This window comes from Carassius carassius, chromosome 5, assembly GCF_963082965.1.
Source record: "Carassius carassius chromosome 5, fCarCar2.1, whole genome shotgun sequence".
Lineage (NCBI taxonomy): Eukaryota > Metazoa > Chordata > Actinopteri > Cypriniformes > Cyprinidae > Carassius > Carassius carassius.
In genome coordinates, this window is record NC_081759.1 from 3,412,883 (window position 1) to 3,439,415 (window position 26,533).

A 26,533-nucleotide genomic window follows, 5' to 3' on the forward strand; every position below is an offset into this window, starting at 1 on the left:
AGCGTCAGAAGCGTCTCGCTTCAAAAAAGACTGGACTGCTGCTGAGTAGTCCAAAGTTATGTGCTCTGATTAAAGTAAATTTTGCATTTCCTTTGGATAACAGGGTCCCAGAGTCGAGAGGAAGAGAGGAGAGGCACACAATCCACGTTGCTTGAGGTCCAGTGTAAAGTTTCCACAGTCAGTGATGGTTTGCGGTGCCATGTCATCTGCTGGTGTTGGTCCACTGTGTTTTCTGAGGTCTAAGGTCAACGCAGTCGTATACCAGGAAGTTTTAGAGCACTTCATGCTTCCTGCTGCTGACCAACTTTATGGAGATGCAGATTTCATTTTCCAACAGGACTTGGGACCTGCACACAGTGCCAAAGCTACCAGTACCTGGTTTAAGGACCGAGGTATCCCTGTTCTAAATTGGCCAGCAAACTAGCCTGACCTTAACCCCATAGAAAATCTATGTGTATTGTGAAGAGGAAGATGAGATAAGCCAGACCCAAGAATGCAGAAGAGCTGAAGGCTACTATCAGAGCAACCTGGGCTCTCATAAAACCTGAGCAGTGCCACAGACTGATCGACTCCATGCCACGCCGCATTGCTGCAGTAATTCAGGCAAAAGGAGCCCCAACTAAGTATTGAGTGCTGTACATGCGCATACTTTTCATGTTTATACTTTTTAGTTGGACAAGATTTCTAAAAATCCTTTCTTTGTATTGGTCTTAAGTTATATTCTAATTTTCTGAGATACTGAATATGGGATTTTCCTTAGTTGTCAGTTATAATCATCAAAATTAAAAGAAATAAACATATGAAATATATCAGTCTGTGTGTAATGAATGAATATAATATACAGGTTTCACTTTTTGAATGTAATTAGTGAAATAAATCAACTTTTTGATGATATTCTAATTATATGACCAGCACCTGTCTAGGCCTGTTTATAAGTATTTATGTGTAGGCCTATTATTATTATCATTGTTAAAATATTAATAGTAATAGCCTACATTTGTATTTAATGATCAATGTTAAGAACAAAAATGAAGAACATTATTATTATTATTATTATTAATAATAATAGTATTCTTACATTACTTATTTGTAAAACCATAGGAGTAAAACGAAAATACTACTATTTTAGTCTAACGTTACCTTTAACTTGCAGCTTAACTCTGGCATGCAAAAACTCAACTGAGGAATGAGATGAGCTTTGTGCACGGTTTCCTTCCACCTCTGTGGTCGGAGGTTTTTTGTTGTTTATTTGCGCTTTATTTACGAGCTTTACGGTAAATTTAAACGCTATGCCGATGCTTGCTTCTGATTGGTTGTCAGCGTGTGTGTTAGAATGTCTCGTGCCCAGAAGGCTGGCTCGCGACTGTCACTCGATGTGCGCGGCCTGACGCAGCTACGTACAGACCACAGACCGGTGAATTTATCTTAAATATAATGTTTAGTCGTGCATCATTGTGACCAACTCACTCTGAGACGTTTGAAGGAAAGGGTAAGGCTTCAGATATATCCTTTGTGAGAGCTCTGGAGGGAGTATGTTGAGTTTTTTTTAGCCTTTTGTGCTAGCTTAGCTAAACCGCAACTGTCATCACTTCACTAGACCATCTTACCCAGACTCATTTCTACAATCTGTTTAGATGATTGTTAAATAATTTAATCATTGTCTTCCGGTTTAACATTAACAGTACTGTGATTCGCCACCTGTTGCACTTTGGTTTTGCTGCATTAAATAACGGTTTTAGATCAGTAACGTTATATCTGTTTGATAGCTTAACAGTTACAGATCTGAAGTTAATATACTAACGCTAACGTTACCTGCAGCATTGTTTTTTCAGGCATTGGTCAATTTGGAGATTTTTGGGGGTATTTTGCTTTCATAACATGTCTTCTTTCAGACTAGTGAAAATAAAACACCCCAAATTTACACTGAAGTGTTAATTTAATCACACTTCGTATATCTGCATCTGTATTTTTCAATGACAGTACATCTCTTTATGGGCTATTTTCTCCAAATGAACTTTTTCTCCAGCACACAAATTATGGCAGAAACAGTGCTTTCTTAAGATGTGTGCATCATATGTGAGGTTGGGCAGATCTGGTGTGACTTCCCAATTGGTCCCCAAAATAACCTTTGGTGTCACTTGTCAAAGGTCATGGCAGGAACAGCCTTACAGAAGGAATGGTAGTACTTTAATTTACATACTATGTACTTATTATAGTAATCACAATAACTATGTAATTACTAGGTACTAAACCTGAACCCTACCCCATGTAGTTACCTTGTATTACCAGAACTTTCTTAGATTAATACATTATAGGTACATGTAAGTACACGAACTGTAAAATAAAGTGCAACCGAAAGAATACTTGTTTTCTATGTCTGGGACACAGTTGGTGAATAATCTCTAATGGGTTGTATTAATTTGGTAACTTGGCGATAGCAATGCCTAGGTCTTGGGTTCTAGTCCCAGCGAATGCCTTAAATGCAGCATAATTTGCTTTGGATGAAAGCGTCTGCCAGATGCATACATTTAAAATCACATTGTAAGAAGTTGCTTTCCTGTCTGTTCTTCATGCAATACCTTAGTTCAAAAGATCTTGGAATATACTGCTTGCGTGTCTTGGGAGAACTGTTTCTTTAAATGCACAAGTCTCAGTTTGGAGTGATTCCAGAGCTCCCCGTCATCGTTAAACCCTTGAGCGAGACACTTAAACTTAGTCTGCCATGATTCGCACTGGATGAAACAGTCCCGACCTTACAACAGCAATGATATCAGCATGCACCACTATTTTGTACTTTGAGTTTATTTAATGACCCAGAAGAACTCTGTATGATAAATTGATAAGAAGCGACTGTAGGTGACTGTGATGCGTTATTTGTTGTATAAGGGTTTGGTTCTGTGTTTGTACACGTTTCACTTCCTCTACGTACAGCAAAGTTAGCGACTTTAGTGCTGACATGAGTGTCTTTAACTGCTTGCATACAGACATACAAACCAACAGTCATGAGACTTCTGATTATTTCGTTTTAGAGTTGAGTTTGGGATTGAATCTTAAGTGATATTACATCCCCCCTCTATTAAAATGGATATTTGAGACATAGAATAGTCTAATATGTTGAATTTTTTTTTTTGATATGGTTTAATATGATTGTGCTTAATGCTTCATAATTTCCATTCATCACTTTTTTTGGTTGTTATTTGAGGGATCCTTTTCTCATTGTATAAGGACTGGTATTGTCTGATATATGGTTAAAGTAGTTTTGATATTAACATTTTGATTCACACACACACACAAAAAATATTTTTCACTGTTGTGCATTGTTTTAAATATCTCACAAAGTTAAAGTCTTTTAGCTGCCTAACAGATGAGATTTTAATAAATTAACCATCTGCTGATGTATTGGTACTAACAGATAAAAGAGGTTAAAATTGCAAACGCTAACAAATTATCATAAACATGAAAGAAGAAGTTGATGACAATTTACATTCATGGATGAAATATTCCAGGAAATCCCAAGCTTTTTTTTGTCAGCCAAACCCCTTTGACCTTAAATATTTTAAACCCCCTGAGATGCAAAGTTAAAATTTCAATATTAATTTTTTCATCATTTTGTTTATCTGATATTGGTTAATGGTCACACGACATGCAGGTGACCAACAAAATATATATTTTAGTAAGCATTTTTTTTTTTAGCCTTTTCAGCAAGCATTTCTATTTATTTTATTTATAAATGTTTTATTTATTATATATATATATATAATTTTTTTTCCTTTAATACACTTCTATACACTATTTAATACACTTTAATATCCTTCATAAGGACTCTGTCATGAATGTTTATTGGCACAGCAGTTACTCATAATGTTCCCAGAGAGATCTGTGGTGTGAGAATCGAGTGCTGCTGACAGATCAGCCATAATAATTCAATCTAATCATCTGATAAGAGCTCATCTATCAGACAATGCTAATCCGAATGATCTGTTTTTGTGTCTGAGTGCATTAGAGTTTGTTTGCGTGTATTATTTCAGTATTTTATTTTGCAGGTGTGTATCGGTATCAGTGCAGCCATGCTGTCCAGATTAACCACGAGTGTGAGGCCGTGTGTGAGCGTGTGCCGATGGGTTCACACTAAAGAGAAGGGGAAACCGCTCATGCTCAACCCACGTACCAACAAGGTTAGACTAAACACCATCTATCTGTCCTTTCGTGTTTCTAATATCATATATGGAGCATTGAGGAATCTAATCTGTAATTTGCAGCATTTAAATGATAAAATGGCACAAAACAATGAGGATGTCAGTTGCAATGACACCATTAAACTCAAACACATACACTTACACGAAATACAACAAATGGTGCAGAAAGAGATACTCACCGGATATCTTGGAACAATACTGAGTAGTGTTCAATATAATAGTATTAACTATGTTTTATATTAGTTATATTTATCAGTATTTATGATCCATTTAAGAGAAGAGCCCATTAGTGTTGGGCGATATGGTCATTTTTCAAATCAGAATCAGAATCAGAATCAGAATCAGAATCGTCATAACCTCAGCCTGTGAGATCGACGATACACGATATTATCGTGCATGGGTGGAGCAAAGGAGAGACTCTTTGTTCTTGTCATAACATAACTGTAATAATAAAAACTCCATAATCATCGGGAAGAAGGAGGCGGGAACCGGCGGACAATCAAAATGAAACTTTAATTACAAAATAAACACAAAACAGCGCATCAGCCCCTCATGGACGACTGATGCGCACAAAATAAAAGCAAAACATAAACTAAAGCCCAGGCCTGGTCCTCTCTAGTCCTTCACTGTCTTCGCTCCAGTTTTATATCCTTCCATCTCCTCCGTGGGACACGAGAACGGCGGTGGGTCGCAGGTGTCACTGATTTCCCAATCACTCCACCGGCCTCGCTTGTGTTCCCACATCCCTCGGCCCCGCCCCACTTGTCACATACCCCCATCGCCCCTCGCAGGCCAGGGGGTACTCCGGAGACTGCGCTCTACTACCCACCTCCCTCCTTCCGGGGGGGGGACCGCTCACGGGGAACCTGGGGGTAGGACAGACGAGGCGAGAGAAAAGGAGATGGAAGGAGGAGCGACAGAGACGAGAGAGGAGAGAGAGGGAAAAAAAAAATTCCGGTTCCCAGACGCACTGCTGCTCGGCCCTCCACCAGCTTGGCGATCTCCTCCGCGGTGCCTGGCGGTGGCACTGGACGGCCCTCGGCGGACGGCACAACACCCCTCCGCCGCCCGGTGGACGGCGACGGCTCCTCCGGTTTTGGGCAGCCGGCAGGAGTCCCCCGTTCCCTGCTCCTCCGGATTCCTTCACGGAGGCAGCAGGCTCCGGCCCCCTGGCGAACGGCGCCGACTCCTCCGACTCCTCCGCCCCCTCACGGACGGCAGCCACCCGTCCACATCGCGGGCGGCCGGCAGCGAGCTCGCCCATCCCCGGCAACTCGCTCCAGTCCACCGCCTCGAGCGTCCATGTCGGCACACTCCTCGCCAGCTCGATGGCATCGCGGATTCACCACAGCGGCGAGGGATCTTCAGCAGCGCGTCCCTCCTTCTCCCGGGTTTCGGCACCACTGTAATAATAAAAACTCCATAATCATCGGGAAGAAGGAGGCGGGAACCGGCGGACAATCAAAATGAAACTTTAATTACAAAATAAACACAAAAACGCGCATCAGCCCCTCACGGACGACTGATGCGCACAAAATAAAAGCAAAACATAAACTAAAGCCCAGGCCTGGTCCTCTCTCGTCCTTCACTGTCGTCGCTCAAGTTTTATATCCTTCCATCTCCTCCGTGGGACACGAGAACGGCGGTGAGTGGCAGGTGTCGCTGATTTCCCAATCACTCCACCGGCCTCGCTTGTGTTCCCACATCCCTCGGCCCCGCCCCACTCGTCACAATAACTATTTGGTGTTTTAAACCGCGCAGGTGGCCAAAAGAGAGCCTATGGAATCACCAATAATCGAAAAAATATGCTTTCAAACATACTGATAAACAAACGTTAAATATAAAAATACTCTATTGAAACAGAAACAAGAAAGAATTGCATTCTAACATAACTGTGGCATTAAACTCTGTTAGTGAGGGCTCGTTTTAAATATTGCACATATATAGTCCGTTCAGATTACGTTAAAGTGTAATGAAATATCTTATATCTGCAGACGATGTACGTCTGTGTGTGGATGGAGACTTTGTAACGGCCAAAACTATGTATTTTGCATGCATCACATTATAATGCGGTGTGATCGGTGAGACTGATCACTTAACTTATAACGCACACTATGTGGTGATGACGTACAAGGACTACGTGAGAACCACTATGGATGATAAATTCGGTCTGTCACCTTGTTATTATTTAGTTTTTACTTTATTTGTAATGCCAAGAAAGAGTTAATCTCTCATGTATGAGAAGATCGTGCTGCCGTGTACCAGCAATTAAATGTGTGGGACACCAACTCCTCGTTTTCTGTTTCTTTCAATTCATGAATTTAACGAGTTATCTTAGTCAAAGCGTTACAACTTCTTCATCGACTACAGGCTTTAACCTCTTTTCCTCGCGCATGCGTGTGTGTGTGTGTGTGTGTGTGTGTGTGTGTGTGTGTGTGTGTGTGTGTGTGTGAAATGCGGTGCTGAATTGAAATAGCTGGACAGTTTGATAGCCGAATTATAATAGGCCGCCTAATAAAAATAACAATAATAGTTATTATTATTATTATAATTTAATACATTAATAGGAGAATGAGACACTTGACTATCGACAGAAACATCTGCTTCGTCGATATCTCTCACTATCGTCGATACACGATACTATCGTCTATTGGCACAACCCTAGAGCCCATACAATATGGTTAACTAATATAGAGCTGCACAATATTGAAAAAAATATATTTATAATATAATTTATCATAATTTTTATTAGAGTTTTTATTAGCTTTATAATAATAGTAATAAAAATCAAATTATATTTTTACATTTATGTTTATATAAATCTACTCTGAAGATTATTTTAATACGAACTATCCTTTTGGCATAAACTGAAACCTCTTTAATTAACCTTATAGTGAAGAGTTTAAAAGAGTTTTATAGGCCACAGTTCCACTCTTTTTGAACTATTCAGTAACTTATTTTAAAATAATTATTATTGATTTTTATTGTGATTATTATCAAATAAATGATTAAAACAATAAATAAGTTGTAGTAATTATGCTAATGTCCTATTGAATAGAAAATAGAGTAAATATATGCGCTATATCATGATCTGTATGTGTGTAGATGAACACAGTACCACACTTTTCTCTGAAACCTTATTTAATCAAATCACTGCTTGTAATTTGATAATCGCACCAAGCTGTATGGATTTTATTTCAATATATATCAAGTATTGTTAAACTAAATTGAACTGGACATTTTAGTAGAGTGTGTTTAATTACTGCCTCAGCTCATGTGAATGTTAGACTTTATGCACAATACATTTTGACACACCACCTGCTTAGTTTTTTTGCTCCTCAGCACAGCTGCATACACACTTTCGAACACCGCCCCTATGTGTATTGAGGGTCTGAACGCTTTTGTCTGGAAAACATTAGAGGACTGACTCAGCAGAAGTGCCACGTATCTTAGAAAACATGGGTGTGTGCTTCATTTCCTTCCTGTAGACCATTGGTTTTGCTTCATTACTCTTATTTTACTTTGGAAATCAAGCTATGACCCAGGACAGATCCAAAATAGTTTATTGTACAAAAGTAAACTAAACTGCCTGATTGTTTTAAGCTCTCAGCAGCCAGTAATTCTCCTCACAAAGCATATGGTGGTTGACAAACTATGTTTATCCTTCAACTCTCTAGGGATACCTTGGCAACTGAATCACCATTGGCTAGTAAATTTATTTATTTATTTATATTTATTTATTTATATATAAATAAATATAAATAAATAAATCTATTTATATTTATAAAAAATATAAATCTATTTATATTTATATAAATATAAATATAAATTATTTATTTATGTATATTTATATTTACATTTACATTTATTCATTTAGCAGACGGTTTTATCCAAAGCGACTTACAAATGAGGACAATGGAAGCAATCAAAAACAACAAAAAGAGCAATGATATACAAGTGCTATAACAAGTCTCAGTTAGCTTAACACAGTACACGTAGCAAGGGCTTTTTAATAATATAATAAATAAAAAGAAAACATAGAATAGAAAAAGAATAGAGCAAACTAGTGTTAGAGGTCTTATATATAATTGCATAATAAATTAAAATAAAGTAGAATACAAAAAGATTAGGATGAATAATAGTTAGATTTTTTAAAGAATAGAATTAGAATATAATATATATATATATATATATATATATATATATATATATATATATATATATATATATATATATATATATATATATATATATATATATATATATATATATATATATATATATATAATTAGTGGTGGGCCGTTATCGGCGTTAACGTGCTGCGTTAACGTGAGACTCTTATCGGGCGATAAAAAAAAATATCGCCGTTAATCTATTCTCAAAGTTGGGTTCGGAGCTAGGTCTATACTACGCAAACTATCATGACTTTCACCTTGATATTTTAGCTCGGATGTATGCCGTTATTTCCCTGTCAAATGTCGAGAGCGCATTATTGTAGCGTGAAAGTACATTAATATAATGCGCGAGCGCGAAGCTCTCTGCTCGCGCGCGGGAACTGGGCGCGCGCTCTCAGATACACGTTGCTCTTGTAAGAATTTTCTTTGGGCTCGCTCAGAGAGTATGCCTGCACTTAAAACGTGTTCATACATGTTTACTTTAAGCGAAGAGGAGAGATTCGCGATTGCACTGAACACGTTTTAAGTGCAGGCATACTCTCTGAGCACAGAGAAAATTCTTACAAGAGCAACGTGTACCTGAAAGCGCACGCTCAGTTCCCGCACGCGAGCAGAGAGAGATTCGCGCTCGGGCACATTATATTCCGCGTGCGAGCAGAGAGATTTGTGTGTGAAATAATGATGGGAAGTTCGGATAATTTTACCGACTCGGACTTTTGAGTTTCGTTCAGCAAAATGAACGAATCTTTTTTCGAGTCATTTCGTTCATTTTAGCAAAATGTAATTAAAATGTTATGTGTTACTTCCCCACATCTAGTACTTACGCAAACGTTGATCACACTACAAACAATACAAAACTAAAATGCTAGAAGATACAGAAAAAAATATTCATTCTTTACCTGGGTCTTCAGTCTGTGATTAGCTCACCTCACCTCTTATCTGACAAGAAGTCTTCGGGTTTAAGTCATTCCTTAATCAGGTGACAGCCCCATACGCAAAACTAACGCAGTCTTGAGCCGGAAAGAGATTTGATTAGTTCATTCATGAGTCTTTCGGGTCTCGGGTCGAGTTTGACTCGTTCCTTAATCAGGTGACAGCCCCATACGCTATTTCTGACATTTCTGTCACTGTGTTTTTGCTACTGTTTGTTGAGGATCTGTGTTTTTTTTATTATTTTATAAATAAATAAAACCCTGTTATAAATAAAATATTGATTAATTTGTCTTTTTGACTGTCTATCGGTAAATAAACACTAGGCTATATAATAATATAATAATCCAAGCTTACAATAAAAAGTATTTATAGACTAGTTTGTTCATTTTTACTCCAATTTTGAGTTTGCTGGTATAATAATTGCTTTTACTAGGCAGACTTGACATATTGGTGTAATATATGTATAAGAAGATTGCTCAAAAAAGGACATAATGACATACATTAAAAGCAAATAACATTTTGAATTTGAATTATTAATGTTAGTTTAAAACATTAAGGTTATGATAACTTCAGCTTTAACAGTTTTAACCCAGCTCAGAGTGAGGAGGATACTTCAGATCCTGGTGCTACTGCCAGTGCAGGGGCCATGTTTTGGGAAGACTTTGACGAGAGGGTAGCAAGCTTGAGGCCTTCTGCTACCTCTTCTAAGACCTCAGATGCTATAAAGGAGATGCGAGCCTACCTTGCAGAGCCACTCTTACCCCGCATATCAGACCCTCTGGCCTGGTGGAGGAGATGTTCACCAGTATACAAAAGCCTTTCTGAAAAGCCATCTGAAAGAATTTTTTCTAAAACTGGGCAGATTATCTCAGATAGAAGAAACTCAGCCCATCCAAGGTCCGGGAGCTTGTTTTTTTTGATTGCAAACATGCCTTAAAGCAAGTCCTAAAAGTGTGTTATTTATTTTAAAGCTTATTTATTTTTATTTATTTAGAAAAAGACTAGCTTGTTGTTGTTGTTGTTGTTGTTGTGATTTTAAAGGTAATTTGTTATTGTTATAAGGCTCCATAGCTTTAGTATCTCTTAATATTCATTTATTTTTTATTTAAATGGTTTAAAATTATTTTGGGAATAGTTATCCTCTTTGATAAAGTTTTTATTTTGGCACAAAAGTGTTATTTATTTTAAAACGTATTCATTTTAAATTATTATGTAAAAAAAGCAAAGCTTGTTGTGCAATATTTTTTTTTTTTTTTTTTTTTTTTTTTTTATATTGTACTTTTAAAGTTAATTTGTTAAGGTCATTAGACCCTGTGGCTTTATTATCTTTTAATTTCAATTTCATTTTTAATTATTTACTTTTTTATTATTTTAATTTATTTTGGAATAGTTGTCCTCTTTGTTACAAAGCTTTTCTGGCACAAAAATAAACAATAAACAACAATTCAAAAGTAAGTACACAGTGTTTTTTAATGTTTATAAAGTGTCATGTTACGAAAGTATGGTTTACACAGACAATCTGATTTAATAACCGCACAATTTAACAAAAACAAACAAACAAACAGACAGAAAAAAATATAAACATTTTAAGCATAACCAACTCTTTATTTCCACATTCAGTGTTATGGAAAAGTACCATCATGACAGAAATTAAAAGCAACAATTTGAAACCAGAAATGCATCACGTAACTGTAAGAGTAAATAATAGGGCTGCAACTAACGATTATTTTGATAATCGATTAATCTGTCGATTATTTTTACGATTAATCGATTAATCGGTTTATGTACTTATATTTTAGTTTTTTCCATTTTTTTTCCCCAAGTAAATTATTAATAAATGGTCTTTATCCTTCAGCATAGATTTTTTAAGAGATTTTAACCATTTTGCACTGTCATATCCTCATCAAAAATATACCTGGAGTTGTTTTATTATGTGTTAGTAATCCTTTGTCGAACTCTTCTGCAATCAGAACACTGACCCATACTCTAGCAAATTTCACAAGGAGATTTCAAATAATGTTTTCACCATGGCAGTCCTTAGAGCTCCTAAAGTAGTTTAACATCCTGAACAAAGCTTATTAAGGAATCTTTCAGAACATATTTTCACGAAGAATAAGGATAAAACAGAATAAGATTGCAGTGCGTTGTATTTTATTATTTACTGGGAAACAGCTTTATAGCTTTTGCTGTGAAATTGTAAACAATCCTTCGAATAAAGTGCTAATGGCATGAAACCTGAATGGAACTCACAATTTAAAGTAAAATCCATCAGAAGGTTGTCCAGAAAAAAAAATTGGACACACACAAAAAACCTGCTGTGTGAAAAAGAGCGGTGAATACTTAGAAAAAAAGTGCATTTCAAATATCTTTAAACATTTACCTCTCTCATTCAGTCATAATTAGGCTGCAAGACTGAATTTTGAACTGGTAAACGACAAACTGATCACAGAACATGTTTGTAAAGCTTTAAATGTTAACTGTTAAAAAGCAATGTTCTCAGCTTTTACGACTAAACATTTGCAAACAACATTGTACTGGAGAATCTGCACAAATGAAAGTCTTAGGGGCCGTTCACAAATCGTGCCTAAAAACGCGTGGAAAACGCTAGGCGCACCGCTTTCTCCTTCTTTCCAAAGCGCTCGGGCAGAAGCGCCCCTGAGGCGTCTGCCTTTGCTAAGCAACCATGACGTGCTCTCTCCTTGAAGACGCGGAAATTTCAGCAAAGGATAAATGGATTTGATGCTCAAAACATCGCTTGCAGTAGCTCTGCTACTAAATTTATTTCAAAATGGAAATCCATATACAACTATGATCAGCTGTTCCTTTCATCTTGACTGAGCTTTTAACGTTGTTATGGGAAAGGATGAAGCTGATTGGTTAGTTCTTGTCACATGACCCGCGGTGCGCTTGCAGCATTCTGAAAAGTTTAAATGTTTTTAACTCGATGCGGTGCGGTGTTGGAAATAACGAACATGAGCGCGCAAAAGATGCGATATGTGAACGTCCCCTTAAACAGTTCAGTAGTGCAGAGTTTACAGGTTACTCTTCTTTTTTAAAGGCTCAAAGTAAAGTTCTCCCACATCACGCTGAATGCTGCAGAGACGCTGTTCGGGAAGCACGTGACATAAAACGAGGCCAGCTATTGGCTATTCGCTACCTCTCCTGCTGTACTGGCTGAGTAAAACCTCCGGTGGCTCATTACTGCCACACTTTGGTCACCGCAGATTTGAAATATGCGCGAAATAAGCCGCTTACGGCAAAGAAAAGTTATTTAGCAACGAATCGATGACTAAATTAGTTGACAACTATTTTAATAATCGATTTTAATCGATTAAATCGATTCGTTGTTTCAGCTCTAGTAAATAATAATAATAATAATAAATAATAAGTACTACGCATCCATTTGTAAGGAAAGTTGTAAATTAACTAATTACTCTAGCCAATGTTGTCACATCACGGGACAAAAGAACGAACAACCCGAAGAACCGAAAGATGAACTAATCAATTCTCTTTCCGGCTCAATACTGCATTCTTTTACTGTCTATGGTTTTAGCTTATGGGTTTGTCACGTGATTAAGGAATGACTCGACCCGAAGACTCATGAGATGAACTTATCAATCCTCTTTCCGGCTTAGACTCATAGACCGTAAAAGACTGCATTGGGTTTAGCGTATGGGGCTGTCACATGATTAAGAAACGAGTCAAAAACCCGATAGACCCGAACTATGAACTAATCAATTCTCTTTCCGGTTCAAGACTGCATTGACTGACAGGTGAATCACTACTACTAGAACAGAACCTATAGAATAATGCGCATACGCGGCTCAACGAATCACTCCCCGAGACGACTCATTCTTCCCGAGTCACATTAAAGATTCGTTCAAAATGAACAGTAATATTGTGAAATATTATTACAATTTAAAATAATTGTTTTTAAATTTATTATACCAATAATATTGTTATTGGTACTGTTTATTTCATTATTTTATGACTTTATTTTGAATGATTACTCAATCTAACTTTTTGAAATTTTACTAGAATGGTACTTAATATCGTCTGGGTCACATTTTCTTTTACCTTGTGTAGCATTTCATTTTTTTTATAATATAGTGTTTTTCCTCCCATTTAAAAGTTGATAAGTCTATTCTACCTAAATATCCATCAATATATAAGTAGTTGCATTTTATTATTTGCATTTAACATATTTTTCCTGCTGTTCAGAAAAGATCTGCAATCCCACAGCCCTGTTAAAGACGGTTCCCAGTCCTCAGACATGCTTGGACACACATGTGCACACACTTTAGGCAAATGGAATGTAAAGTGAAGGCAGTTCCTGTATGTTATAGATGGGTGTTTCCCTCTCCCTGAACATTCATTGGTCGTTGTTCTGCTTTAGCTCTCCTCCCTGCAGACATTTCCTCCTCACACATAGGATGTATGTACATTTATGGCGTCTCGGGTCAAAGAGTCATGCATGGCTTTAATGTACAGCAGAGGAGTGCTCCACCCCACCCCACCCCCAAACACACATAAAGTCAGTGTTTCAGGGTCTCTGTATGACCTACTGTGTTCTGTGCACTCAATACGTCACAGCCTTCTGCATAGACAATGCATTAGACTAGACCAGGGGTTGGCAACCTACGGCACGCGTGCCAACAGTGGCACGCAGAGGGATAATCGCTGGCACGCAAGCAATAAGGAAAACTGTATAATGACGTACAGTTTGATGTAATAACTTCTCATAGTCACACAGCCTGTTAGGAGCTACAAATACTATTAAAGTGTGAGAATTAACTTGCATGGATGCACGTGCAAACACTGCACATACTAGGTGCTTCAGATCAAAGCCTCGGTCTAACAGCACTCGTCAATGTCAAAATGACTGAGATGGCCAATCAGATCAAAGTAGGCGGGGTTTACTGTTCACAGAAGCAGAGCGTGAAGCGTCAGTTTAACGTTAAAGAGAGTGAGGTAAGATGAAGCTGCAAATCAATTAACATTATTCAACTTTTAATAATACGTTTTACCATAGAAATGTTAAATGATCTAAAGCTATATCCAGTGATGAAAAATTTTCTGAAATATGGCCATTTTGAGAGAAAGAAAGTGGTGGGGGGGGGGGGGTAAATTGTCTCTCTCTGCAGACATTGAAGCGATTTTGCCCCTTTGTTGTTGAGAAACATGATGTAGCGATTCAGTATCGATTAATAAAAGTAGCGTGACAACACTCTGAATGCTACTTTTTGCACAGCACGATCTCAGATCTCTGTGTGCGAGTGGTGTGTGTTGTGTGTGTGTGTGTGTCTGTGTGTGCACGTTCATCAATTAAAGCAGTGCATTAACGTTGATTAAACGTTAAAAAAACTTTTTTTTATCGTATAATAAAAAATTGTGTATGTACCGTTTAAATACAGAATTATATCGGGGTGTGGGGGGGGGGGGGGGGGGGTTGCTGTGTTGGCACAGTGGTTAACCATAAAAATAAAAAATGGCACGTCATGCCGAAAAGGTTGCTGATCCCTGGACTAGACCATCTGCAGTTGTAATGCCTATTTTATTCATCTGACGATTGTTAGGCATTCAAAATTTAAATCTAGTTTGATTAATTAAAATTATGCCAAAAAATTATCTGTACAAAGCTTAGGAGACTGACAAACACTCCCAACACATTAGCATTGTCCTTGCAATCCTCTTTTTGACTCTAGTAAAAAAAAAAAAAAAAAAAAAGGTACAAATCTATTGTAAACATTCATTGTGTATTTGTGCATGTACAGGGCATGGCCTTCACTCTGAAGGAACGGCAGATTTTGGGCATTCATGGTCTGTTGCCACCGAAGATCGAGACGCAGGACACTCAAGCCATGCGCTTCCAGAAGAACCTGAAGAAGATGTCCGACCCACTGCAGAAGTACATTTATTCACTTTGATACCCATTTCAGAAAACAGTTTGATTTGAATTTATGTTTAATTTAAAATGTCCATATAAAATTTTACCATGTTTACTATAAGAAATTCTATATTTAAGGCTGTGTGGATAAAAAATAATATTAGTCAATATATATAACATACATAATAGTCAGGTATATTCAGGTGCAATATCATGAAAATTTTCTCTCTTTTTTTTTATTTTTGCAACATTTCAAAAAGTTAAACTTATATATATTCTAGATTCATTACATATAAAGTAAAACATTTCTAAAGTTTTTTCTGTTTTAATTTTGATGGTTAAAGCTTGCAGCTCATGAAAGTCCAAAATCCAGTATCGCAAAATATTAGAATATTTTCATTTGAAATGAAACTGAAATGTTTTACTTTACATGTAATGAATCCAGAATATTTGAAAGTTTTACTTAAATAAAACATTTTTTTCATGATATTCAAATTTTTTGAGATGTACCTGGAATTAGGGTATATATACCTATTTATTAGGGCTGGTAATTTAATGCGTTAATTCGATTAATTAATTATGAGGAAATATAACGAGTTAAAATTATTAATGGATTTAATGCACTTGGCCCGCTCCAGACCTACAGTATGTGGATCATCTGCCATTTCATACAGTTGATTGATGACTAATATGAGGCATGATGATGCCTGCTTCAAGTCGAACAAGCCTAATGATTCAATGAACCACTCATAAAGAACCAATTACTTCACTCCTGAATGAATCAGCCATTTGAACGAATCAAACGAATGAATAAATGACTCGATGACTTAATCATTAAGACATTACCACCACCTACTGGCAGGTTTAGTTTATTATTTAGAGTATCATTTCATTAAAGAAATAATTAAATATTTTGGTAGTAATAATAATAAAATTAAGAAAATAAATTATTGAAGTTATAGTTCACCCAACCAAAAATGACAATTCTGTCATAATTTACTCATATTTAAGAGTATATGTAATCAATTTTATCAAACAAAATATTTCTTGCTGAACCTACTTTTTGTCATCTCTGTTTGATGATTTGCACAACAATGACTTTAAATTATATTTTCAGAGCAATTTCTCCAAATTTGATGTGCGGTTAATTAGATTAATTAATCACCACATCATGTAATTAATAAGCTAAAAAAATGTAATTGCTTACCAGCCCTTTATATATAAATATATATATATATATATATATATATATATATATATATATATATATATATATATATATATATATATATATATATATATACACACATATAATTAGTCAACGTACAATATCATTATCTGCTTTTTATGGTCTTTATAGATAAAATTACAAAGCTAAAATGTCAAACCCAACGTTATTTGACACTCCGTTTCTGTTTGAAAATATGTCCAATTACAAAAGTTAAATCATTTTTAAATGCAGATTCATATACGGGTTGATTTGAACAGGTACATCTATCTGATGGGGATTCAGGAGAGGAACGAGCGTCTCTTCTACCGCGTGCTGATGGAAGACATCGAGGCTCTCATGCCCATCGTCTACACACCTACTGTTGGTCTCGCATGTACTCAGTATGGACATATCTTCAGGCGGCCCAAGTAAGCTACACTTTAATTATTACCTATTTGGCCATGATACATTGAACCTTTTCTGTGTAAATCTCATCTGTGATTGTATGCCTCAGAAGGTTTTGAAGTTATTTTTAGATGTGCAAGATGGCAAATATGTTGCATATTAGGGGTGTAACGGTATGCAAAAATCATGGTTCGGTACGTACTTCGGTTTTAAAGTCACGGTTCGGTTCATTTTCGGTACAGTAAGGGAAAGAAATGCAAACATTAAACTGCAGGTTGTTTATTACTATAAACTTTTTTTAACAATTTGTTTACACGTTTTTTTTATACTTTTTAATAAAATATATATAAAATAAAAAAAGAATAAGAAATAAAATACTGCTGCAAAGTTCTCCACTAAATAAAATACTCTCTGTCTCAAACCAATATCATATAATAAAAATAATGAAAAATATAAATAAATAACTATGATTACAGTGCAGCATTACCAATCCCAGCTTGTAGGCCTGCTCAGATTTAAAATATATATATATATATATATATATATATATATATATATATATATAACTTTTCCAAAGTGTAAATTGCAGCATGAACAGTTTCAGTTTTTAGACCTGCTCAGATTTCGTTATTGCGTTGGACCGATCGGAATTAAGAGTAAAGGTCTGTTTAAATGCTGACGGGAGCTGCGTTTGAGTTACAATCGTTTTTTTCCTAGTTGTAGTGATGTTCACACTTGCGTGATGCCTTTTGAAAACCTTAGGCCGGTGACACACTGGCATACTGCACCTGATAGATATTGTTGTCGTGAAGACAAGATCCTGGTCTGTCGGCGGCCTCCCTCTATGTCACCTACAGTAGCAGCAGCGCGCCATTGCCGCGTCAGGCACGATTCTGGTGTGTAAAGACACAAAAAACGCGAAGCAGCCATCACGGAACTGACACGCAGCAGAAACGCCACACTCACGCCACGCAGCCAGTGTGTCACCGGCCTTAAAATCAGCTGCAGGGTGGGATTTGCGCTGAACGAGGAGACTTCCGACACTTAATATGTTTGTTTGGAAACACGAAAATTTACTTATGTTCCGCGCACAAAATATTGCATTTGTTCATTCGGTACACACGTGCACCGTACCGAAAGCCCTGTACCGAAACGGTCTGGTTCGAATACACGTACCGTTACACCCCTATTGCATTTTGGAAACACTTCTCACCTGGTGCTCAAATAATGTGTCGGTGAAACTGAGAGCAACTTGCGCAGAATTTACAACATCACAGCGAAATAAATTAAAATAATAATTGCTAGATGTTAATAGAAAAATTACTTGTCTTCCCTGGCTGCACGCAAAAACAAATACGGTGTGACCAGTCTGATTGATGAACGAATAAATCTTATGAACCAGTTCTTTTAATAAATCATTCAATGCAACACACAAACTCATGAATCATTGGTTAGAATCAGTTTAATGAACACCGAGTCAGTCAGGACATTTACAGGTTTAACATTTTACTCACTGAACTGCAAGTTAACATTACATTCGATCATGTACACAATAAACCAACTGTTACTATGTGTTTAGGGTTCGTGACATTTACATATGGCAATGTGTAGTTTAAAGTAGATGCAAAACATCAATATATTTTACCAGAAAAGTATCGTTTAAGTATTCATTTAGGACCATTTTTTGAATGTCATAGCAGGTGAAATGTATGCAGAAACAGTTTGTGTGTTTGTTTTGCAGAGAGACTGATTTTTTTGTCTTTTTCCACAGAGGTCTGTTTATCTCCATTAAGGACCAAGGACATGTTCGTTCCATATTGGATAATTGGCCAGAGACCACTGTCAAGGTATTGAATTTCAACATTCCAGCATTCCGGTGCTTTTTAATTTTTATTGAAGTGCATTTTTGTTGACACTCTTTGATTATTACGTTTTGTTATTTTTCCATTAGGTTGTTCTAAACACATGACCGCATTTAGATTCCATTTAGACTGTGACGTGTATATTAGTTTGTTTTTTAGAGTTGGAGTTTGTGTTAGTACAGTGAGGGATCTTTCATATGTGTTTGCAGGCTGTAGTGGTGACTGATGGTGAGCGTATCCTGGGTCTAGGGGATCTGGGAGTGTATGGGATGGGTATTCCTGTAGGGAAGCTGTGTCTTTATACGGCCTGTGCTGGAATCCGGCCTGAAAGTTGTCTGCCGGTCTGCATTGATGTAGGCACGGATAACGAGGTTGGTAACCATTCAATGCCAAAACAATCATCAGTGACAAGATTTAATGGCTGTATAGAGCTCTGTGTATATGTATATTCATATACGTGTATGCATACCAGTGTGTTAAATAAACTAAATAATGCATTAATAAAACATAATAAAATTGCATATAATACATAATATATATTTTATTTATTTTTTTATTTAAATTAAATGTTTAAGTAAATAAAAATGTATTATGATTTATTATCTTAACTTTATAGTCACATCTATCTATAAATAAAATGTCACAATATATATAAATGTAAATATATATATATATATTTAACACATTTTTTAAAGTTGTGATGATAAATCATATATATACAGGGTTTGAAATTACCACCTGCCAGGTAAACATCAGCCGTGTCGGGTAACGCTGTCAAATCACTAGACAATTTGGTGGGTTACTTTTCACAAATTATGTTCACTCAATCTGAGCAGATTTAGTGTAAATACTGAGTCATCATGATACATCAAATACAGTCTAATTGCACAGCATCTACGCATATCTAGCTAACTTGAACATACCCGACAAATAACTAAATACAAATAGACTCATACTGTGTCTACAAGAGACAATAGAATCCATTGTAATCCGTGATGCTGTCTACACTGGATGTGGTGCGACACTACATATCCCCGACAGTAAACTGATGCCTCGTTCAATTGATGACTTACTGACACAAAGTTCAAATGATTTTCAACGGCTGCTTTGACACATTGGGCCCTATCATACATAGGGCTGCTCGGCCGATCGTTATGCGCATCTCGTCAGTAAAGCCGGTTCTGTAATCAGCGGTAAATTCCATCAGGTGCGTGATTTCACATAGAGCAGTTGTTACTACACAGAGCCGTTGTTAACTGAGAAAATGCGCAAATCCACGTTTATTTGTGCATCTTCTCAGTTAACAACGGCTCTGTGTAGTAACAGCTGCTCTATGTGAAATCACGCACCTGATTTTGTGTGTTTTTTTCCCCCAAATCAGTGACATCATTTATGAACTTGGCAATTAAAGAGTTAAAATAGTTTTTGTAAAGTAGTTTTGATCAGGACTGAAGTTGATTAACAGATTTATGCAAAAAAAATTAGAAAAACTATGAATCTGACACATTTTTACAGCAGTTTAATTGAGTGGATGTTTTCATCCCGAACATAAAGAAAGTGTAGTGAATTTGAACAATGCACAAGGGTTAAAAATTTAGTAGCCAAATTGACTGGTGAATGAAAAAGTTAAATTCAATCCCTGTTATTCCTGTCAAACGATTAATCGCATCCAAAATAAAAGATTTTGTTTACATAATATATAAGTGTGTACTGTCTATATTTATTATGTATATATAAATACAAACACATGCATTTATATATTTACGAAAAATGTTATGTTTATATATGAAGTATATTTATATATAATAATATAAAATGTAATCATATAAATGTATATACATGTAAATATTTTTTAAATATATACTGAATGTGTTTGTATTTATATATGCATTATAAACAGTACATATATATTATGTAAACAAAAACTTTTATTTTGGATGCGATCATGATTAATCACTTACAGCACTAATATATATATATATTATATATATATATATTGTTCTGGAATTAAGAACAAAATTCACATATTTTAAAATTTTAACAATCAAATAATTATACTTCTACTTATTTTATTTATTTAAGTTGTAATTATAAAAGTTGAAAAAATTATAAACTTTTAAAAAAATTATACACTTTTAAAATGTATTTAAAAAAAATTTAAATATATAAAAGAAAAAGAAGTGTTTTTGTGTGTTTCTGCAGAAGTTACTGAGGGACCCGTTCTACATGGGTCTGTATCAGCGGCGTGACCGTTCCCAGCGCTATGATGATCTCATAGATGAGTTCATGGAGGCTGTGGTGGATAAGTACGGACAGGACACCCTCATACAGTTTGAGGACTTCGGAAATCACAACGCCTTCCGATTCTTGAAGAGATACCGCGAGAAGTACTGCACCTTCAATGATGACATCCAGGGTGTGTACCAGTACCGCGCTCATTACTTACTATTACTACGTTTTTGTTTATTTTAATTTCAGTTTTTTTTAAACCAGTTAGTAATTTTAGAGCTTCAACTTTGTTTTTAAATTAAAGTTTTTAGCCTAATATTTATATTTTATTTAACATAGCCAAAATGTTATTACTTTAACATTGTTAATGATAACAGTAGTAGCACTTAGCAGTCTGATTCATTTTACTGAATAAGTTCATTTGATTCAATGCACTGGTTCATAAGCAGAAATCATAGTTAAATCCATTTTAATTTAAACAAGCATCATTAGTACTATCACTCATAGTCTTAGTGCTTTTAACAAAGTCCTAATTACAAGAATTAACCACTGAATCAAATGAACCAGTTCAATATGTTATTTAGTGCTTTAAACAAACTTCTAAAGCTAAGTGTTAAACTTTGACACATAACTCCTGAATCGTTTGTGCTCCAAACATGATTCATTCTTCATGCATATTTGATCGCTTTTTTTATTTTTATTTGTGCTTGTCTGTTGTGTTTGTGAATCTGCAGGCACTGCATCAGTAGCTCTGGCAGGTTTACTGGCAGCTCAGCGTGTTGTAGGGAAGCCAATAACTGAACATAAAGTCCTGTTTCTGGGGGCTGGAGAGGTGAGCACAAGTGACACATTTTAAAGACACAATAACACAAACCCAGTCTTTTAATCTGAGTGGATTGATATGAGATTAAACTTCAGTGTAACCTGTGTACTTAAGATGGGATTGGTTATTTTTAGGCTGCTCTGGGAATCGCTAATCTAATCGTGATGTCGATGATTGAGGCGGGAATGTCTCAGGCAGAAGCCAGAAAGAAAATCTGGATGTTTGACAAATACGGTCTGTTAGTAAAGGTGAGCATAAGAGAATGAGTGTGCCTTAAATATGTATACAGCTTCTTTTTTTTTTTTTTTTTTTTTTTTTTACACCAAATCAAAGTTATAAATATCTGAAAGCCTTAGCATAATAAGACAAAATTTCAAACTAAGTTAGTGTTTGCAAGAAACATAAACTTGTCTGTCATAATTTGTTTGCAGAAACCAACATAAGTCTGATTGTGTGCAAAAGCACTATCACTTTCCTGATGATAACTTATAAGCCAAACGATAAATCCTTTGCTTTAGTGAGTTTTAAAAAAAATCACTAATACTACGAGCAATAGTGCTAATGATGTTTCCTTTAATTAAAATGGATTTTAGTATAAAAATTGAATATAGACTATTAGTCAATCCTGGTTTTGAAATGGTTTTCATTTTTATTTTATTTATAAAAAACAGCTAAAATCAAAAAATACTTACTGAACCAAAACTAAAACTGAAATAATAAATTTATTAAACAAATATTAATATTAAAATAAATAAATTGCAAGTGCAAAATAACAAACTAATTTTTTTTTAACTACATTTAACAATTAAAACTGAAAATTTAAAAGCTATATTAACTGAAGGTTACTATACTACTGAGGTTGTGTGCAGTGTCTGAAATGTAATCAGAGTATTTTAGTAAGCTTAGCTAAATGACTATCTGAGCTCAGGTCTCCTTTAAAACTGTAAACATGAATTCCTAAAAATCTGCATCGTTTACACACAGTTCTTTTATCCCACATGCTTTGAGACTCACAACTGCAGTCCAGTAATCTGGTGTGTGTTTCTGTTTTTCAGGGCAGAGCTTATGAGACCGATAGTAATCAGGAGGCTTTTGTTCATCCTGATCCAGGGGACGTGAAAAGCTTCTTAGACGCTGTCAATGTTATTAAACCCACTGCAATCATCGGTAAGATGAGCTGCTCTCTCTGTGTCTTGTGCGGAAATCAATCCCAACGTTAATCATTCTTCCTCTGCTTAACCTTTAAAGGTTTAACCTTCATTTTATTTAGTTTCTTTTTAAAGTTAGTCAAGCATTATACCAAAACAGCTGTCATTTATTTCTTCATTAGAATTCAACAAGCTCTTTTTGTTGTTGTACCGTTAAACCTGGCCTGTCGTTGTTTTATTGTTACATATATATTATAGTTTATGCGTATACTGTAGCTGAATGCATCATACATAACCCCTGAATCCCGTATTAATGCATGTATGCATGTTTTGTCCTCTTTCTCAATATCATCAGGTGTGTCAGGTGCCGGCCGGCTCTTCACTCATGATGTTATTAGAGCAATGGGCAGCTTGAACGAGCATCCCATAATCTTCGCCCTCAGCAACCCGACTGCTAAGGCAGAGTGTACAGCTGAAGACGCCTACAGCCTCACACAGGTTAAAAATCATTCATGCATTAACCCTGTAAAGCCTGACAAATGAACAATATATCCTGAGAAATCTAAAATAAAAAAAATGTGCATGTTTTTTGTCTCATATAGTATCCCAAACTGAGCAAAAATATGTAATTTGGTGCAGTTGCTGATTTTTATATGGCCAAAAAGTAAGATTCTATGTATTGTAAATGAGATCTTGATAGCAGTGTATAGCAGACTACTTAGAAAAAATGCATATAAATATCAGTTGTCTCTCTGCATCTCCAGTAATATGTCTTAGTAAGATGATATTTAAATGTTTAGTTTCATGATCAAAGCTCTGTAGTTTCAAAACATCTCCTCATTGTATTGCAGTTGTGTACATGTAGAGTAAGTGAATATATTTCTGTTTCAGGGAAGGTGTTTGTTTGCCACTGGCAGTCCGTTCGCACCTGTGTCACTAGAAGATGGCAGGATACTGACCCCTGGACAGGGCAACAACGCTTATATATTCCCAGGTATTAACATGTCATGCACTAATTATAGCCAGGCAGTAATGAAGGCTTTAGTGGGTAGCTCCAAACACATACATATTTTACATTTCCTAATAACTAATAAGCATATGAAGATGCTTAAGAAGAAATAGTGTAAACCTGGCCTGCTCAGGTTATCATGTGATGACCCATAGGTTGTGATTTCAGGTGTAGCTCTGGCTGTTATACTCAGTGGAGTGCGACACATCAGTGATACGGTCTTCCTTGAGGCTGCAAAGGTAAAATATACAAACCTGAACCACACGGTAGACCAGGTTATACTGTGCATTATGTTTTATTTAAAAGGGGTTAGATTACACATGTATGTATTTCATTTTATTTAATATTTTTTAATTGCACAAGTGATTTTCTGGATCTTTTGTAGTTGATAATCATGCAAATAGCTTTTTGATGCTCTAAAATGTATTTTCACCACTCAAATAAAATCAAGTTGAATATGTTTTTTTTTTTTACATCCAAAGTTGCACATACTTTTTTATGATATAACTGTTCCTTTTTCAACTTGTTGAAATTAGTGCTGTCAAATGATTAATTGTGAATTAATCGCATCCAAAATAATTGTTTACATAATGTGTGTGTACTGTATATTTATATATATAAATATATACTATATATACACACACACATGCATGTATATATTCATGTATATATTTAAGAAAAATATTTTTATGCATTAAGTATATTTATTTTTGATATAATTTATATGAATATAAATATATGCATGTAAATATTTTCAAAATATATACTTAATGCGTGAGTCATTATAAATGGATAATAAATATACACAGAACACACACACATATATTGTGTAAAGAAAAACTTTTATTTTAGATGCGATTAATCATTTTACAGCACTAGTTGAAAAAAAAAATGTATATGGTGGGTGTCAAAACTTGTTTTAATCACAGATTTATTCAAACACACTGTACATTAATTAATAAAGACAACATTAGAAATGGAAACATAAGGCATTTGTAATATAGTGCATATATGCTCCTCTCTAGAGTTATTTTTCAGATGTTATTAGCCCTGCTTGGCCTGTTTGTGAAAAGCAGTTGTTGTACTACCATTTTATATTGTAACTTGATAAAACATATTATTTGTTATTATTTTGTAGACGCTGGCAGATCAGCTGACCGATGAAGAGCTGAGTCAGGGCCGACTGTATCCACCCCTGTCCAACATCAGAGAGGTGTCACTGCAGATGGCCATCAAGGTGTGTGTGTGTGTGTGTGTGTGTTTTAGGACACAGTATGTCAAAAGCTGTGATTAAATCAAATTAAGATACACTTGACTTGGTTCATTTACACACATGTAGTTCATTATGCAGTTTTCAGCGTTTCAGAGAAAAACATTTTTTCAGCGTTTGAGAGAAAAAGTTGTGTTTGGATGTATGGCGTTCCCTTTAATTTATTGCTTACATTTTCTTTAAGTGAAGTCTTAGATTTACCTTCAGAAAACTTTCAGAAATCCTAACGAGGGACACAAAAGTGTCATAAGCCCTCACTGAGACGCTGTGTGTTTTGTGTGCAGGTAATGGAGTACGTGTATTCAAAGGGAATGGCGTTTCGATACCCAGAGCCTGTGGATAAGGAGGCGTACATCAGATCGGTTGTGTGGAACACCAACTACGATTCATTTCTGCCCGAGATCTACGACTGGCCCGGTGTTTCTCACAGCCCTGTAGTAGACTAGACAAACACATGAGAAAACACCAGAAAGAGGGAAACAGAACAAAAACCAGGAAGTCTGAAGGGGGTTTTCATTCTTCTGTTTTAGGCACTCCTTTTTTTGTATTTATTCAGATTTCTTACTTTGGTTAAATGATTTCAGTTTCAGTTTATGGATGAATTTTACAAATCATGCACATGTCCAGGAAACATTTCACTCCAGAATCCAAATAAATATAAACCAAATAATATTTTGCATGAAGAAAATTAAACCTATTTTAATTATTTTTATGACAACACATATTTACCCCAACATGCACTGTGAAATATTTTATTGACTTTTTAAGGTATTTATCCATTATAATATTAAGTCGCATTTCCTGCAAACACTTCTTCACTCTAATATTTTAATAAAAAAAGAAGAAAAAAAACATAACAGCAATGAAAATCTAATAAGAAACCATTTAGAAGAATAAGAATTTACTCAACCTAATTCTACCTAATTTTCATTAAAAATAATAATCAGAATGGTACTAATTAGGCTTTATTTGCTTTATGCTAAATATATTTGATTTGATTTTCTACAGTGTTTTCTACAGCCATCACTCCAGTTTTGAGTTGGATAGCGTGTCTTGACACTCCTTTCAGTTGTTATTATATCCTGTGTGCAATGAAACCTTCTCTAAAATGAAGTCACACTCCATTTGTTTGTGTTTGTTTCTTCTTGTGTCTGTAACTTTCATTAAATTCATAAAGATTAATTTATTTCCTACTGGAGGAGTAAGTACAGGATATGAAGGACTAGCAGAGTTCAGTATATTGGACAATATTACAGTTGTTGAATTATGGCGTATATTTGTCGCTGTGACTGAGTTTTTAGGGCATTTACAAGCAAATATTTACATGCTTAGATTTAACAAGGGGTTCACTTGGAAAATGACCAGCTGACTGTACATTATTCATCT

The 26,533-nt window shown here is 35.5% G+C and overlaps 1 protein-coding gene across 1 annotated transcript; it reads left to right on the forward strand.

Annotated features, from left to right (window-relative positions):
• The first annotated feature begins 1,343 nt into the window (after window positions 1–1,343).
• On the forward strand, window positions 1,344–26,275 carry LOC132140629 (NAD-dependent malic enzyme, mitochondrial-like). Its single transcript, XM_059549465.1, has 15 exons — window positions 1,344–1,489; window positions 4,044–4,175; window positions 15,079–15,212; window positions 16,680–16,829; window positions 18,578–18,653; window positions 18,878–19,039; window positions 20,871–21,084; window positions 21,632–21,729; window positions 21,855–21,968; window positions 22,776–22,887; window positions 23,224–23,366; window positions 23,760–23,862; window positions 24,046–24,116; window positions 25,016–25,114; window positions 25,432–26,275. Exons 2-15 carry the CDS (start codon window positions 4,068–4,070, stop codon window positions 25,591–25,593), a joined length of 1,746 nt encoding a protein of 581 aa, XP_059405448.1. The 5' UTR covers window positions 1,344–1,489; window positions 4,044–4,067; the 3' UTR covers window positions 25,594–26,275.
• The last annotated feature ends 258 nt before the right edge of the window (window positions 26,276–26,533 follow it).

Excerpts from the sequence above, each read along its gene's own strand:
- LOC132140629 (XM_059549465.1), top strand. The coding sequence starts at position 4,068 with ATGCTGTCCAGATTAACCACGAGTGTGAGGCCGTGTGTGAGCGTGTGC. Across the intron at positions 18,654-18,877 it reads GGCCAGAGACCACTGTCAAG|GCTGTAGTGGTGACTGATGG; the intron begins GTATTGAATTTC and ends ATGTGTTTGCAG. Across the intron at positions 25,115-25,431 it reads CACTGCAGATGGCCATCAAG|GTAATGGAGTACGTGTATTC; the intron begins GTGTGTGTGTGT and ends TTTTGTGTGCAG.